Source organism: Canis lupus, chromosome 2 (genome assembly GCF_003254725.2).
Source record: "Canis lupus dingo isolate Sandy chromosome 2, ASM325472v2, whole genome shotgun sequence".
NCBI lineage: Eukaryota > Metazoa > Chordata > Mammalia > Carnivora > Canidae > Canis > Canis lupus.
Genome location: NC_064244.1, coordinates 56,421,114 through 56,437,270, shown reverse-complemented (window position 1 = coordinate 56,437,270; position 16,157 = coordinate 56,421,114). Strand labels below are relative to the sequence as shown.

Sequence of the window (16,157 nt, the reverse complement as noted above, 5' to 3'; positions counted from 1 at the left end):
ATTAGTCATGAGCCCAAGAGCTTCTTTCACCTGGCTTCCTCCTTGTCAGATGTCTCCACAGCTGCCCCTCTGGCCTGAACAGGAGAATGCAATTTCTAATGGGGGTGTCCCCTTGGGGGTGATGTCGAGGGAGGACCCTAATGTCTCTTGGCCCTGTATATACGGGGCACTGTCTTTGCAGAGCTGCATCCAGGAGATCTTGGAGGAGATGGTCTGTGGCTTCAACTATTCCAACTCCCTAGACAATTATCAGGTGCACCAGAGAAACAAGGATCAGTGCTGTTCTGAGGTGAGAAAGGAAAGAGGGCTCACCACAGAAATATGGCACCCACACAAACATGGAGAGAAAACTGGGGCCCTCCCATAGTGTTTCCACATGAGTGTCCCACCAGCCCAACCGCAGAGACCTCTGAACCTCCACGCCTATCCTCCAGCTACGTATGATGTGGGAAGACACTCTTCACCTGTATTGGAATGGTGCAGAATATATTTCATGTTTTTTAGGAGTTGGTGGGGGGGGGTTCACAAAGCCATGAGTATCTTTGCGTTTTACTTCTGTTTTTATTATTTCACGTACTCCTCCCAGCTATCCTGTGTAGAAGCCAGCTCCACTGTCCCTGCAGACCTTCTCCGAGCCTTTCCAAATATCACACTAAAGAGGGTGATTTAACACAAAAGGGTGTGATGAAGCCATTGTATATGTTTTCATATAGAATGTTTATATAGTTTCTATAGATTCTCTCTATATGTTTCTCTATAACATGTCGTCTCTCAGAACACATCAAATCATTGTAGGCCCAACAGGACATGAGCTGTATCCCTATAGATCTTTGTAGTAGTCCATAAATGAGGCCGTCTGCCACAGGGATTCAGACTTTCGAGACCCTTGGCACTCGACCTGATGCCATTCTCTTGCCATTTCTGCAGTGCTGCAAGGAACACCGTGTGTGTCCCCACAGACTGTTTTGGTTGCTAGATCTGCCATATCCTGGAACCCCAGATTAGGGGGAAGGCCTCTGATGCCTCCTGGCACCAGTAGCTGGCTCTTTTTGTAATGACCCACCCAGGAGATCTTGGATGAGTTGCTCCAAGAGTTGAACTCCTCCAGCTCCTCTGACAAGCACAGGGGCATCAGGCCACCAACTACTTCCATTGAAGGTCTGCGGTAAGAACAGGTCCACATTCATGGTCAAACTCAAGACACAGAGATGATCAGGGCAAGACCAGAACACAGACTAGAAACAAATGATGCCCTTGGGCCTTGCAGGAGAAGGTAGTTTTCCCCTGACCCTTCCTCCCTATGTCAGGAACAGACCAAGCCACATCAGCTTAAGGGAAACCCCATGCAGCTCACGCTCTGGTCTCTTCTCAGCTGCAATGTATGTGATCTTAAGCAGCATGTGAGGGTCTAGCCCTCTGTGTTCTGTGTGAGGCCGTAACTGAAGACTCAATGGCATACTGGTCTTCATAAAACTATTAGTTGAGAGGAATGCTGTTGTTGCTCAGCTAACAGAATGTGTTGAAGTTACTAATGGTTTACCATGTCTTCCCTAAAACCAATGATATTTTGAAGCCTCACACCTTTTTCTGTGTGAGCACTCAAGTCCCTTGTCCTGTAGAACTTCCTGAGGGGATGGGAGTCTCTGGTCTGAGAGCCAGACCCTGATCTTCGCAGTGGTTCTTGGTTTGGAAGCTGACTACAGTGCTCCTCCTTGTGTCTCTGGTGTGAAAAGGAATCAACCCTATTCCTGGGTGAGGCCAGGACCATGCTGATGCTCAAAGAAGGGAGAATGGATAATTTTGTACAGTCCTTGGTACCATCCTTCCAGGATAGAAGCCTCGCAAACAACCCAGTCATTTCCTGTATCTACCAGGTGTTCACCACAGCCCAACAGGTCCTGGGCCAGCAATTCCCCAAGTGAGTGACCACCCCATATGCAGCATGGGGGAGGGGGGTCTCGCCTCTACTACCAGTATGTTTTGGGAATGTCACTGCACCTCTCTGAGCTTCCTTTTGTTCCTCTAAAAAGTGCTGTGGTAAGAGGATGAACCTCATCGGGCTACTGTGGAAATCCTGAGAGAAAACATGGCATAGACTTATCTGGTGCCTGGCTCTGTAGAAAGGGCTGCTGGGCATCTTCATGTGTAGCAGTTTTCTCTCCACAGTTAAGAAGGTCTCCACATCAACCCCCGTGGGCCTGTGGCACTTCTGGTTTTACAGAAGCACATGCAAAGCAGGCAGTTTTCCTGTATGCAAAGGACTTCTGAGATTCCATCTAACTGGTCCTGATACTCTGTCCACATAAGTAAGAGGTCCTGATACTCTGTCCTCATAAGAGTAGAGGTCACTGGGGGAAGGCAGAGCAGCTCAAGTTCCACTCAGTATACGGAAAGTGCTGGTTGGGATTCCTTCATCCAATAATACATATTAAGCACCTCGTATTGCAGACACATTTCTATTCACTGAGATAATTGAAGGAATAAAGAAGGTACAGTGTCTCGGTCCCAAGACTAATCAGAGTGTCAGACAATCACTCTGCGTGTCGTAGGCACACATGTCCATAGTTTTTTAGATGTGACATCTTCATGGCCGCCTCAAAGAATGAATGGATCCACCCATATCTGGACCATTATCATGGACCATAAGATCAAGTAAGGGCACTGAGGGGCTCATTCAGGTAAGCCTATGCCATAAGGTCAGGTTGTTATCCCAGGGTCCTGTGTTTGAGCCCTCTATTGGGCTCCCTGCTCAGTGGGGAGCCTGCTCACCATGCTTATTCGCTCACTCGCTCGCTCGCTCTAATAAATATCCTTAAAAATTTTTGGGAAAGATCAAGTAAAACTTTGATCTTTGGATCCAGAAGGAGAACCTTAATTTCTCCACAGAGCATGTTGGGAGACTAAGGGTTTGTGGCTGGGGAGTAACTCTCAGAGCCATGGATCTCATAGGTCTCTTGATTTCCATTGGGAGGGTTTCATTTTTGGGGCTTCCTGTGAAGAGGGAAATGAGTCAAAGGGAGCTGTAGATGGGGTCCCAAGCCCTCTGGGAAGCAGAGCACAGTCTGGGCTGATTCGGTGCCTCAAACATCCATCTCTTCAACTGTCCTATGTTTAGGGAAGGAGTTTAGGCAGTATCCATCTCTTCCTGCACCTCTCTATACCACCTCTTCTGACCTCCACAACTGGGGCCAAGAACAGAACTTTGGTGAGCAGACCACTCACCAATCTGCCACAAACCTAAGCCCTGATACTGGTGTGCATGAAGGATGGAGTAGACGAGGCCCTTGGCCATTGAGAAAACAGGCTAAGTAGAAAAACGAGACTCATACAGGTTTTCTGGACGACCGGATCATCCACTGCAAGCACAGCAATAGGGGGGTTGGAAGTCATGCTGGGGACATTCTCTGGGGCCCACACAGAAAGAATGGTGCTATGGAAGTACCATGTGGCATGAAAGGCTATGCTGTGATGCTGCTCCACATATGACTCTCCCCAGCACCCTCTCTCCCATCTTGGGTACCTGGCCTGACCAGAAACTGCAGGACACCTGGCAGTCCCTGCACTGTGCCTGTTTCAAAGGAAAGGGGGCCTGGGTGCAGGCAAATTTGCATGACTGGGACATGAATTGCCATACCTCCATTACCGTGATGCCACGGGAAATTCTGCAGCTCACTGAGGCAGACACAGAGTCAGAGGGTAAGGGGGATTGCAAGCTGGGAAGACTATCTGCAATGCGGTTCAGGGACTGGGGGTTTCTCTATTGGCCATGGAATCTGCCCTGTTTTTGGAAGGGCATGGGGCAAGTCAGTCTTGTGGACAAACATTTCTCTTTATCCTGTCCCAGTGCCAGCTCCATGGCTCCTTCCAGCATCTCCTCGATCAGCTGTTCCAGATCTGGAACAAGAGCTCATGTCTTCTTCTGCATGTGTACCAGGTCATGAGCTGCAGTCAGTTCGACCACCAGCTTTCCTGGGAATTGTAACTCCTTCCCTAAACATAGAGACAGAGCCACCTCCAGCCCCAGAGGCGACCTGCCACTGGTGCATAACTCCCGAGCACCAGCTACATGAGGAGAAGCCCGGTCTCATGGACTTCCCTCCCAAGCTGGTGGCAGAGCAATTGACATCCATAGATGTGGTGAGCAGCTGGGCTCCCAGGACGGGGCCGGGGCCGGGGCAGGCTTTCTTTCTGCTGTCATCTACCCCAGACCTGCCCTTCCCTGATGTGGGCTTGTAAGGTCAGGGTCCAAATCTCAGCTCCATCACTTACGAACCACATCAACCCGTCCAGTTCCTCAAACCCTTGCTTTCACTGTCCAGCTGCAGACTTTGGAGATAGACCCTGGCAAGGACTGATGCAGAGTTCCTGTGTCAATTAAATGAGCCAGAACTGATAGGCAAATGGGCAGGCACTGGTCCTTGGGTGGAGGAGGGCAACTCACTGTGTGCGGCCAAGCCCACGGCTCACCCACACATCTGCCTTGGAGGCTGAGCAACCTACATTTATTAGTCATCTAATGTGTGAAGTACAGGGCAGGGAGATAAACCTGTGGTTGTACCTCTCTCTGTGAGAATGTGCTGCTGAAAGGGGAGTAGGACCAGAGGCATGAACACTGGGAGGGGAAGATGCCCCTCTGAGGAGCCCCCTTGAACTTGAAGTTAGTGGGGATGATCAGGGTACAAATGCCCTCCTTCCTCTGCTCCCCCACGGCAGTATCCGCTCCTCGTTCATCCTGTACTGGGCTCCCTCAGGGAAGAGGAATGGAGTGCAATCCAGGGACTCTAACTGGGTTCAGGCCACTTTCTGCGCTTGCTGAGCCCCAGCTCTGACATGGGACCCCTACATAGGACATGAATCTTGCATGTGAAATGGCTGTGAGAGCGAGTGTCCCCCTATTCTCTAGGATCTGTTCAAGAAGCTGCTGCCCCAACAGTGCCTGGGTGCCATTTGGTCCAAGCGAAATGAACCTGGAAATGAGCACCTGCCATGCACAGTCCATGCCACCATCACCCAGTTCAACGATGTGTCCAACTGCGTCATCACCACCTTCCTTGGCAACGCACGCATGATGGCCCGGGACAGGCCATGGTGGTGGAGCACTGGATCAAGGTGGCCAAGGTAAGCCTACAGGAGGCCCAGCTGACTTGCTCTCCTGAGCCTCGGGAACTGCTCTGTCCTTGATCAGTTCTCAATGTTGGAAGTCTCTGGTCTGAGTTCTTCTTTCAAGGGGCATGCTGACCTTTCCTTGCATGGCCCAATTTTGGGATGCTCAGTTCCTACATGACTCTTTCCTTGGAGTGAAGGAAAATGCCCCCTCTCCCCAGCAGTGCTCCTCGCTGGGTCTTCCACGTGCCCTTCTGTAGGTCCCTAGACATCTGTCTCATCCAGGAGAGGAGACTGACACTGAAGAGGAGTGCAGCTCTCCAGGAAATTGGGCTCCTGCTATCCACCTGACAGCTCATTCTCTTCCGTCCCCAGGCCTGTCAAATCTTGCGGAACTACTCTTCCATGAATGCCATCATCTCTGCTCTTCAGAGTGCCTCAATTCACCGCCTGAAGATCACATGGACCAAAGTTTCCAGGTGAGGGGTCCTCTCTCCAGAAGGACCATGAAGGGTGAGGGATGTCCCATATGCCTGTCCTTTTCACCCCCTCAGTCACCCTGGACTTCCTAGGAGGCAGCAAACCATGAAACAGGACGTGGGCGGGCAGGGGGGCAGGTTATTTTCTCCTCCTTCCTGGGGAATAGGCCACCATGCCTCCAAATGTCCCCATTTGGGGAGACTGGGCTGAGCTGAATTAAAAGTTTTAGGATATGAACATTACAGCAACTAAAGTCTCTTCCCAATTGAAACAAAAACTGACCAAAGGAGAGCTGTTCAATTAATAGGGGACTGGATGCAGTGGATGACCCACAAGAGAGCTCCCTCCTGTGTCCTCCAATGACCTAAGTGCTCAGAGGAACCCAAAGAAAACCGTGATCCAGCAGTTTGACTCCTTTGAGGTCTCAGATCATAGGGACTTGCACTCAACCCTACCATAGTATTCCAACATCCATCCTGCCTTCTTTCTCTCTATTCAGGAATAACATTCGAACATTTTTTAAAATTGTGCACCAAAGACAATCCACAGAGCAGGAACCTGCTTATCAAGGTAGCATGGAAGGTGTTGGTATAGAAAGAAGAGGTGTGGGAGCAACAGTGTCCTTCGTGAATGAATTAGGGACTGGCCAGGAGCATTCCTCCAGGGAGTGAAGCCTTTTGCATGAATGTGGACACAGCCAGGGGTGAAAATCCACAAGGGGTAGAAAAGCAGTTGCTGCTCTACCAGAATCCCTAGGCTGGACACACGAGCTCCCTGACACCAGCTGGTCCAGATGGGGGCCTCTACCAAACTTGAGAGCCCAGAGGACATGCCTCTGCTCAGTTAGGGGTTTGGATGGGATGAGGGCCACAACAATGATGATAGGAATAGGACACTGGGTCCTCAGGAGACCAAGGGAGGTAGCTGGAATTCTCAACCTTTCCCAGTGAGGAACCAGGCTCAGGGAGGCCAGACTGCAAGCTCAAAGTCACACAGGGAGTGAATATGGAGCTGAGATTGTTCTAGAATCACTAGATGGCAGGCTTAAGGATAACGTAGCATGCTACCCTCTGCCTTGCGTCAGATGTCCAGGGTCTGAGTCAAAGATGGTGGGGAGAAGCAGCCTGAGGTGATTATGATCTTGAGGAACTTGTCCTTAGCCCTGCAGGAACGTCCATCTAAACTTGGAACCCTGGGGGTAAATGTTCAGAGAGCATGGAAGAGGGAGTGGCAGAAGAAGCTGAGCATGGCCCAGATACATGGCCTCGAATCCAGAGGAGACGGGGGTCTTCTCTGAAAGCTGGAAGCCCCCAAATCAAGACAGGTGGGGCCTTCCAACTCCAGCTCCACCTCCTGTTGCCACAGCTTCTAAATCCCTTCTTTTGAAGTGACCTGTATCTAAACCTAGATACAAATGTGTTTGTCGGTGGACAGGGGCCCAGGGCCACATATACAATGATTTTCTAAAGCACGCCCTTGAAATAATTAGGAGGACTCTGATGTTCTTGGAGGGTGAGGGAAGGGTCCTTGTCTGCACCATGTGGTAAGCTGGGGTGGGCCAGGAGGCTGAATGTTTCCCGGGGAGGATCGCTGTGGACACGAGAGAGCAGGAACTCACTCCACCCCCAACCCCCTGACACAGGGTGTCGTCCCCTTCCTTGGCACCTTCCTCACTGACCTGCTCATGCTGGATGCTGCAATGGAGGAGTACCTGGAGGTGCATGAGCCTGAGGGCTGGGAAGGAGGGGCCAGAATCCTGATGTGTGGGAGCACAGAACCCCTGAACTGAGCCCTGAGCTCTCAGTCCTTGGCAAATTTTCCCCTTGTGACAGCCTCCCCGCTGCCCCTGTGAGCTAGAGTTACTTGCCCATGTCTGTGATGAGTAAAGGGAGGCTGCACTTAGTTCACTGGTCCTGAGATCAAATCTGCTGCCTGAATGCAAAGCAGCACGAGGTTAGTCTGGGTTGACTTCAGCCTGTCCCTTTGAGATTGCCTGTGGGGGCAGAGTGAAGTCAGGATCTCCAACTTGAGCGGGCACTTAAAGAGCCTAGCATCTCCTGCCCACTTGAGGCTTTGGCCTCCCCTTCCTGTGCTATAGGATGCCAGAACTGCCACCCCATGTCTTCCTTTCCCTGGCTCCCAGAGCCTGACCTAGATTGCAGTCCTGTCATCCGGGAAGTCATGGCCCCTTGTGTGCCTGGCCTTAGTGCAACATGAGAAGGGGTGGGTATTAGCAGCCAGTAATCACCGGAGTCCTGTCACTGACAGACTTTGGTTGTCTGCTTTCCAGGGCAATGAGTTCAACCACCGGAAGAAGAATAAGGTGAGGCTCTCTATGACTTCCTGTAGGAAAGGGTAGGGCTGTGGCTGTCAGAGATGTCCCCAGGAGGATCATTCCTTGCTTCCATCCCTTCATTCTCACATTTTTGGGAATAGTTTCATAATAAGGAAAAAGTCCCATGCAGTAAGTGAGGACAGAGGAATGGCCATCAAGGATAACTTGCCAGAGCAGGGGCAGTTTATACTCACCTCTGAGAACAAGTTGGGATGAATTTGTAGGACGGGGGTGTTGCCATGTGTCAAAGACCCAGCACTGTTCCCCTGTCCCAGTGCTCAGCCCTCCAAAGACTTGTAGCTTCCCCACCCAGGCTCTTCATGCATCCTGTCCTTCTCTTTTGGCCCAGGAATGCAGATTCATGACCGAGATCATGCTGCTCCAGGTGGCTGCAGATCATTACAACGTAGAGCCCAAGCATCCATTTAGGGCCTGGTTCCAGTCTGGGAAGTGGCTCAGTGAAGAGGAGAGGTGAGGCCCATCAGGAGCTGAATGAGGGTAGGGGTAGACTCCTCAGGTGGCCACTCCAGGGATCCTTCTAATATGGCTCCTGGGGCAGCCTCCAACCTTGCTGCTGGGGCACCAGGCTCCAGCTCCTTCGAAAATATCAGGAAAAACTCCTGAATTGAAGCTCCTGCTCAACTGACATGTGTCACTCTGTCCTTAGCTACATCTTGTCCTGCTAGCTGGCGCCCCAAACCTAGCTCACAAACAGAAAGAACTGGCCACAGTCAACCTCAGGCCTGAGCTGGTGTCCAGGGGCAACAGCGGGCATGGGACCCGTCTGCTCAACAACACTTCCTTCCGTCTCTTCACTTATTTGGAGGACCAATATTTCATCATCTTAAAGAGTAAATGGTAGATTTCAATATTATAATATTAAAGCCTTTTTAGAGTCCAGGAGTAGTTTCGTTCTTTTACTTCCTATAGTAATCTAAAAGACTTGAAGAGTCTCATATTCATTTTCTTTTCTCCCCCCTAAATATTCTTTATTTATTCACGAGAGACACAGAGAGAGAGGCAGGCTCCCTGTGGGGAGCCTGTCATGGGACTCAAACACAGGGCTCCAGGATCATGATCTGAGACAAAGGCAGATGCTCAAACACTGAGCCACCCAGGTTACCCTCTTATGCTAATTTTAAACAGGAAATCTTACAGAGTCATCAGCTCTTGTATGTGGGAAAAAGTAGAAGATCCAGCCTTCCTCCCTAGCTACTGAAGGGCATCCCCAAGCCCTCCTTTCTCAGAGGACAGTGTAAGGAACTCGGGCAAACAGCAGAAACACCTCTTAACTGCTGAGATTTAGAGGTTGGAGGTATTTCCACAGGAATAGCAACAATCACTGAATTGGGGGTCTTGAAGGATACCACTTGCCAGAACTACCTCCTGCCCAAGGACAGTGGCTCCCTTTGTACAGTTTAAAGGAAGGAGGACTTTTTCTTGCCACTTTTTGCGATGTAGATGATTTTGGCTTGGGTTTTAGGGTTTGACAGTTCCATTATTAGGAACGTGTAGTTGTCTAGTTCCACCTCTGGAATTGCATCAACACTAAAGTGGGGACAAACATGTAAAGAGACTATATCCTGCACATGGAAGGCATGAGGCCAGTGGAAGATAATTAGTGGATGAAATAAGGGCAGGCAGGACTTTCCATCCTCAGTCTCACTCCAGGGGTTCCAACTTCACCCCTGACCAACACTGGAATCCTCCTGGGATCCTCGTCAGTGATCTCTGAATTCCTTTCCCTCTTGGTTTTCTTGAGGGGGAAAGATATTTGTGTACATTGAAGGTCACACCTGGGCCAGGTTCCATGAACATCTGTGCTGACTTCTGAGCTAGGATTTCCTGCCTTCCTGTATTTCCTTTGGCAGCTCTCTTGAAGGCAGAAATTCCCTGAAGGCCCCAGCTTCTTGGTCGGATGCGTAGTAGCCACTCTTCCCTGGCTGGGACCTGATGGATCAGACATCAGTTGTCCCTTGCCAGAATAATGCTTTGGCCAGAGAAACCACCACACTCTCCTTGCTGGACAAGATGACTTTTAGGTCTTTGTTGTTCTGATGTCTGTGGTCCCAGACATTCACCAGTTTACACTAAGTGTACACACTTACACTGTCTTGTCTGAAATTGCTAACTGGGCTTGACCTCTAACATCTTGTACTTCAGTTATATCATGGGGTACATGAACCTTTTCTGTCAGGAGCTTTGAAATATGACGAATGAGAGAGGAGGATTCAGGAGGTTCCATGAGGTGAATGCCACCAAGCTGATGACCTGAGTAATCAAATGGCAATATATGTATTCTGATCAATAATCACTACGATGGGGGAAGAGTAGGGTCCCCAAGTCACCTGTCCCCACCAAATTACCTAGATAACTTTCTAATCATCCTGAAAACCCATGAATTCGGCCTGAGATATAAAGAGAGAACAGCTGGAATGACACAGTGAGAAGAGTTCATGCTTCTATCAAGGTAGGAAGACAGAAAAAAAGGAAAGAAATAAAAAAGCATCCAAGGGGGAGGGGCCCCACGAGGAGCCAGGCTGAGCCGCTCAGCGAGTGCCCCCAGGACAGGAAAGCCCTGACCCAGAGAAGCAGGAGCTTCACCAATCTTCCCGGACAGAAAGGCACTCCCAAGGAGTTGGACCAGTATCCCAGGAAGGGCCGGGACGCCCTCAGGCTCCCAGGGGCACTAATAGAGGGAGAGCGCAGCACGCACCAGCCAAGCTCCCTAAAGGGCTGCAGCTCAGGTAAGGTGGGGCCCAGGAGCAGCTTGGACAGCAGCTCAGGCAGCCGCTCCAACCAGAAGGGGCTGAGCGGCCCCGGGAGTGCGATTCCAGCGGCGCAGGCCCCAGACCCCAGGACGCTGGGGGACACAGCCCAGGATCTGGTGCTGCCCTCAGGACAGGCAGAGGCCGGGGGGACAAAGGATAGCCAGGACGTTCCTGCCACTGGGCGGCCCAGAGCTGTGCAGATCGGCAGCCCCCTCCCCCATAGCATCCAGGACCCTGCAGACGTAGAGCTCCATACTTACTGTGGGAGCTGAATCCAGGGCCCCAGAGCTGGCCACCGACACTGTTGTTGTTCCTCATGGGGTCTCACAGGATAAACAACTCCTGCTGAGCCATGCACGAGGCAGAGGGCTGAGCAGCTCTCCCAGGTGCACACACCTGGGAATCAGCAAAGCAGGTCACTCCCCCAGAAGACCAGCTAGACAGACAGGGAAAAAAACAAGTTATTGACCAAGCAGCACTGGAAAGATCCAGGGGAAGTCAAGGAATTTACAGTATATAGAATCAGAGGATACTCCCCTTTGTTTTTTGTTTTCTGTTTGCTTTCCCCCCCATTTTCTTTCTTTTTTTCCTATTTTCTTTTTCTTTTATTTTTAATTTCTTATTTATTTATGATAGTCACACACAGAGAGAGAGAGAGAGGCAGAGACACAGGCAGAGGGAGAAGCAGGCTCCATGCGCCAGGAGCCTGACGTGGGATTCGATCCCAGGTCTCCAGGATCGTGCCCTGGGCCAAAGGCAAGCGCCAAACCACTGCGCCACCCAGAGATCCCTTTTTTTTTCCTATTTTCTCTTCTATCATTTTTCTCCTTTTCCCAATACAACTTGTTTTGGGCCACACTGCACGGAGCAAAATGACTAGAAGGAAAAACTCACCTCAAAGGAAAGAAGCAGAAACAGTCCTCTCTCCCACAGAGTTACAAGGAAGGGAAACGGGCATTCATATCCAGGAAATAGAGAGATACCCCCCAAAATCAATAAAGAACATTCAACACCTCGACATTTAATAGTGAAGCTTGGAAATTCCAAAGATAGAGAGAAGATCCTTAAAGCAGCAAGAGACAAGAAATATCTAACTTTTATGGGGAGAAATATTAGATTAACAGCAGACCTCTCAACAAAGACCTGGCAGCCCAGAAAGTGCTGGCAGGATATATTCAGGGTCCTAAACGAGACAAACATACAGCCAAGAATACTTTATCCAGCAAGGCTCTCATTCAGAAAAGAAGGAGAGATAAAGAGCTTTCAAGATAGGCAACAAACTGAAAGAATATGTGACCACCAAGCCAGCTCTGCAAGAAATATTAAGGGGGATTATGTAATAGAAAGAGGAAGTCCAAGAAAACAATCCACAAAAACCATGACTGAATAGGCATTATGATAACACTAAATTCACATCCTTCAATAGTAACTCTGAATGTGAATCGGCTTAATGACCCCATCAAAAGGCGCGAAGTTTCAGACTGGATGAAAAAGCAGGACCCATCTATTTGCTGTTTACAAGAGACTCATTTTAGACATAAGGACATCTACAGCCTGAAAATAAAAGTTTGGAGGACCATGTACCATTCAAATGGTCCTCAGAAGAAAGCAGGGGTAGCCATCCTTATATCAGATAAACTAAAGTTTATCCCCAAGACTGTAGTGAGGGATAAAGAGGGACACTATATCATATTTAAAGGATCTATCCAACAAGATGACCTAACAATCATCAATATTTATGTCCTGAATGTGGGAACTGCCAAGTATATCAATCAATTAATAACCAAAGTTTTTTTTTAATTTTTTATTTATTTATGATAGTCAGAGAGAGAGAGAGAGAGAGAGAGAGAGAGACATAGGCAGAAGGAGAAGCAGGCTCCATGCACCGGGAGCCCGATGTGGGATTCGATCCCGGGTCTCCAGGATCACGCCCTGGGCCAAAGGCAGGCGCCAAACCGCTGCGCCACCCAGGGATCCCAATAACCAAAGTTAAGACATACTTAGATAATCATACACTTATACTTGGTGACTTGAACGTAGCGCTTTCTACAACCGACAGATTTCTAAGCACAACATCTCCAAAGAAACAAGAGCTTTAAATGATACACTATACCAATGAATTTCACAGATATTTACAGAACTTTACATCCAAACAAAACTGAATAAACATTCTTCTCAAGTGCACATGGAACCTTTTCCAGAATAGACCACATACTGGGTCACATATCAGGTCTTCACCAATACCAAAAGATTGGGATCGTCCCCTGCATATTATTGCACCATAATGTTTGAAATTAGAACTAAATCACAATTAGAACATTGGAAGGGTCTCAAGCACGTGGAGGTTAAGTACCATCCTGCTGAAAGATGTAAGGGTCAACCAGGAAATTAGAGAAGAATTAAAGAGATTCATGGAAACTAATGAGAATGAAGATACAACCATTCAAATTCTTTGGGATGCAGCAAAAGCAGTCCTAAGGGGGAAATACGTCGCAATACAAGCATCCATTCAAAAACTGGAAAGAACTCAAATACAAAAGCTAACCTTACATATAAAGGAGCTAGAGAAAAAACAGCAGATAGATCCTACACCCAGCAGAAGAAGAGAGTTAATTAAGATTCTAGCAGAACTCAACGAAATCGAGACCAGAAGAACTGTGGAACAGATCAACAAAACCAGGAGTTGGTTCTTTGAAAGAATTAATAAGATACATAAACCATTAGCCAGCCTTATTAAAAAGAAGAGAGAGAAGACTCAAATTAATAAAATCATGAATGAGAAAGGAGAGATCACTACCAACACCAAGGAAATACAAACAATTTTAAAATCATATTATGAACAGCTATACGCCAATAAATTAGGCAATCTAGAAGAAATGGACGCATTCCTGGAAAGCCACAAATTACCAAATCTGGAACAGGAAGAAATAGAAAACCTGAACAGGCCAATAACCAGGGAGGACATTGGAGCAGTCATCAAAAACCTCACAAGACACAAAAGTCCAGGGCCAGATGGCTTCCCAGGGGAATTCTATCAAACATTTAAAGGAGAAACCATACCTATTCTACTAAAGCTGTTTGGAAAGATATAGAAAGAGATAGAGTACTTCCAAATTGGTTCTATGAGGCCAGCATCACCTTAATTCCAAAACCAGACAAAGACCCCACCAAAAAGGAGAATTACAGACCAATATCCCTGATGAACATGGATGCAAAAATTCTCAACAAGATACTAGCCAATAGGATCCAACAGTACATTAAGAAAATTATTCACTATGACCAAGTAGGATTTATTCCCTGGACACAAGGCTGGTTCAACACTCGTAAAACAATCAATGTGATTGATCATATTAGCAAGAGAAAAAACAAGAACCATATGATCCTCCCAATGCAGGCAGAGAAAGCGTTTGACATAATACAGCATTCCATTCCTGATCAAAACTCTTCAGAGTGTAGGGATAGGGGGAACATTCCTCAACATTTTAAAAGCCGTCTACGAAAGCCCACAGCAAATATCATTCTCAACGGGGAAACACTGGGAACCTATCCACTAAGAAGAGAAACATGACAGGGATGTCCACTCTCACCACTGCTATTCAACATAGTACTGGAAGTCCTAGCCTCAGCAATCAGGCAACAAAAGAAACAAATTGCATTCAAATTTGCAAAGAAGAAGTCAAACTCTCCCTCTTCACAGATGACATGATACTGTATATAGAAAACCCAAAAGACTCCACCCCAAGATTCCTGGAAGTCATACAGCAATTTGGTAGCCTGGCAGGATACAAAAACAATGCGCAGAAGTCAGGGGCATTTCTATACACTAAAAATGAGACTGAAGAAAGAGACAGTAAGGAGTCAATCCCATTTATAATCGCACCCAAAAGCATAAGATACATAGGAATAATCCTAACCAAAGAGGTAAAGGATCTATACCCCCAAAACTATAGAACCCTTCTGAAAGAAATGGAGGACGACACAAAGAAATGGAAAAATATTCAATGCTCATGGATTGGAAGAATTAATATTGTGAAAATGTAAATGCTACCCAGGGTAATTTACACATTTAATGCAATCCCTATCAAAATACTATGGACTTTCTTCATAGAGTTGGAACAAATTATTTTAAGATTTGTGTGGAATCAGAAAAGACCCCTAATAGCCAGGGGAATATTCAAAAAGACAACCAGAGCTGGGGGCATCACAATGCCAGATTTCAGGTTGGACTACAAAGCTGTGGTCATCAAGACAGTGTGGTACTGGCACAGAAACAGACACATAGATCAATGGAACAGAATAGAGAATCCAGGAGTGGATCCTCAACGTTATAGTCAACTAACATTCGACAAAGGAGGAAAGACTATCCACTGGAAAAAAGACAGTCTCTTCAATAAATGGTGCTGGGAAAATTGGACATCCATATGCAGAAAAATGAAACTAGACCATTCTCTTTACCATACACAAAGAGAAACTCAAAATGGATGAAAGATCTTAATGTGACACAACATTCCATCCAAATCCTAGAGAAGAACACAGACAACACCCTTTTTGAACTTGGCCACAGTAACTTCTTCCAAGATTCATCCATGAAGGCAAGAGAAACCAAAGCAAAAATTAACTATTGGGACTTCACCAAGATAAGAAGCTTTTGCAAAGCAAAAGATACCATCAACAAAATTCAAAGACAACTTACAGAATCGGAGAAAATATTTGCAAATGATGTATGAGATAAAGGGCTAGTATCCAAGATCTATAAAGAACTTATTCAACTCAACAGGAAAGAAACAAACAATCCAATCATGAAATGGGCAAAAGACATGAACAGAAATCTCACAGAGGAAGACATAGACATGGCCAACAAGCACATGAGGAAATGCTCTGCATCACTTGCCATTAGGGAAATACAAATCAAAACCACAATGAGATACCACCTCACACCAGTGAGAATGCGGAAAATTAACAAAGCAGGAAACCACAAATGTTGGAGAGGACGTGGATAAAGGGGAACCCTCCTGCACTTTTGGTGGGTATGTGAACTGGTGCAGCCACTCTGGAAAACTGTGTGGAGGTTCCTCAAAGAGGTAAATATAGATCTGCCCTACAACCCAGGAATTGCACTACTGGGGATTTACCCCAAAGATACAGATGCAATGAAACGCCAGGACACCTCCACCCTGATACTTATAGCAGCAATATCCATAATAGCCAACTGTAGAAAGAGCCTTCGAGTCCATCGAAAGATGAATGGATAAAGAAGATGTGGTATATGTATACAATGGAATATTACTCAGCCATTGGAAATGACAAATACCCAGCATTTGCTTCGATGTGGATGGAACTGGAGGGTATTATGCTGAGTGAAATAAGTCAATCGGAGAAGGAAAAACATTATATGGTCTCATTCATTTGGGGAATATAAAAATAGTGAAAGGCAATAAAGGGGAAAGGAGAAAAAATGAGTGGGAAAT

The 16,157-nt window shown here is 47.4% G+C and overlaps 1 protein-coding gene across 2 annotated transcripts; it reads left to right on the top strand.

Moving 5' to 3' along the window:
• The first annotated feature begins 1,595 nt into the window (after window positions 1-1,595).
• Window positions 1,596-8,889, top strand: LOC112659993 (ral guanine nucleotide dissociation stimulator-like). 2 transcript variants are annotated; one of them, XM_025447278.3, is made up of 5 exons: window positions 1,596-1,918; window positions 4,904-5,118; window positions 5,479-5,582; window positions 7,874-7,906; window positions 8,268-8,889. In XM_025447278.3, exons 2-5 carry the CDS (start codon window positions 4,987-4,989, stop codon window positions 8,281-8,283), a joined length of 285 nt encoding a protein of 94 aa, XP_025303063.1. In that variant the 5' UTR covers window positions 1,596-1,918; window positions 4,904-4,986; the 3' UTR covers window positions 8,284-8,889. The 2 variants fall into 2 exon arrangements, with proteins under 2 accessions (XP_025303063.1, XP_048953986.1); XM_049098029.1 differs by lacking the exon at window positions 1,596-1,918 and having other exon boundaries at window positions 3,143-5,118.
• Window positions 8,890-16,157: the final 7,268 nt, after the last annotated feature.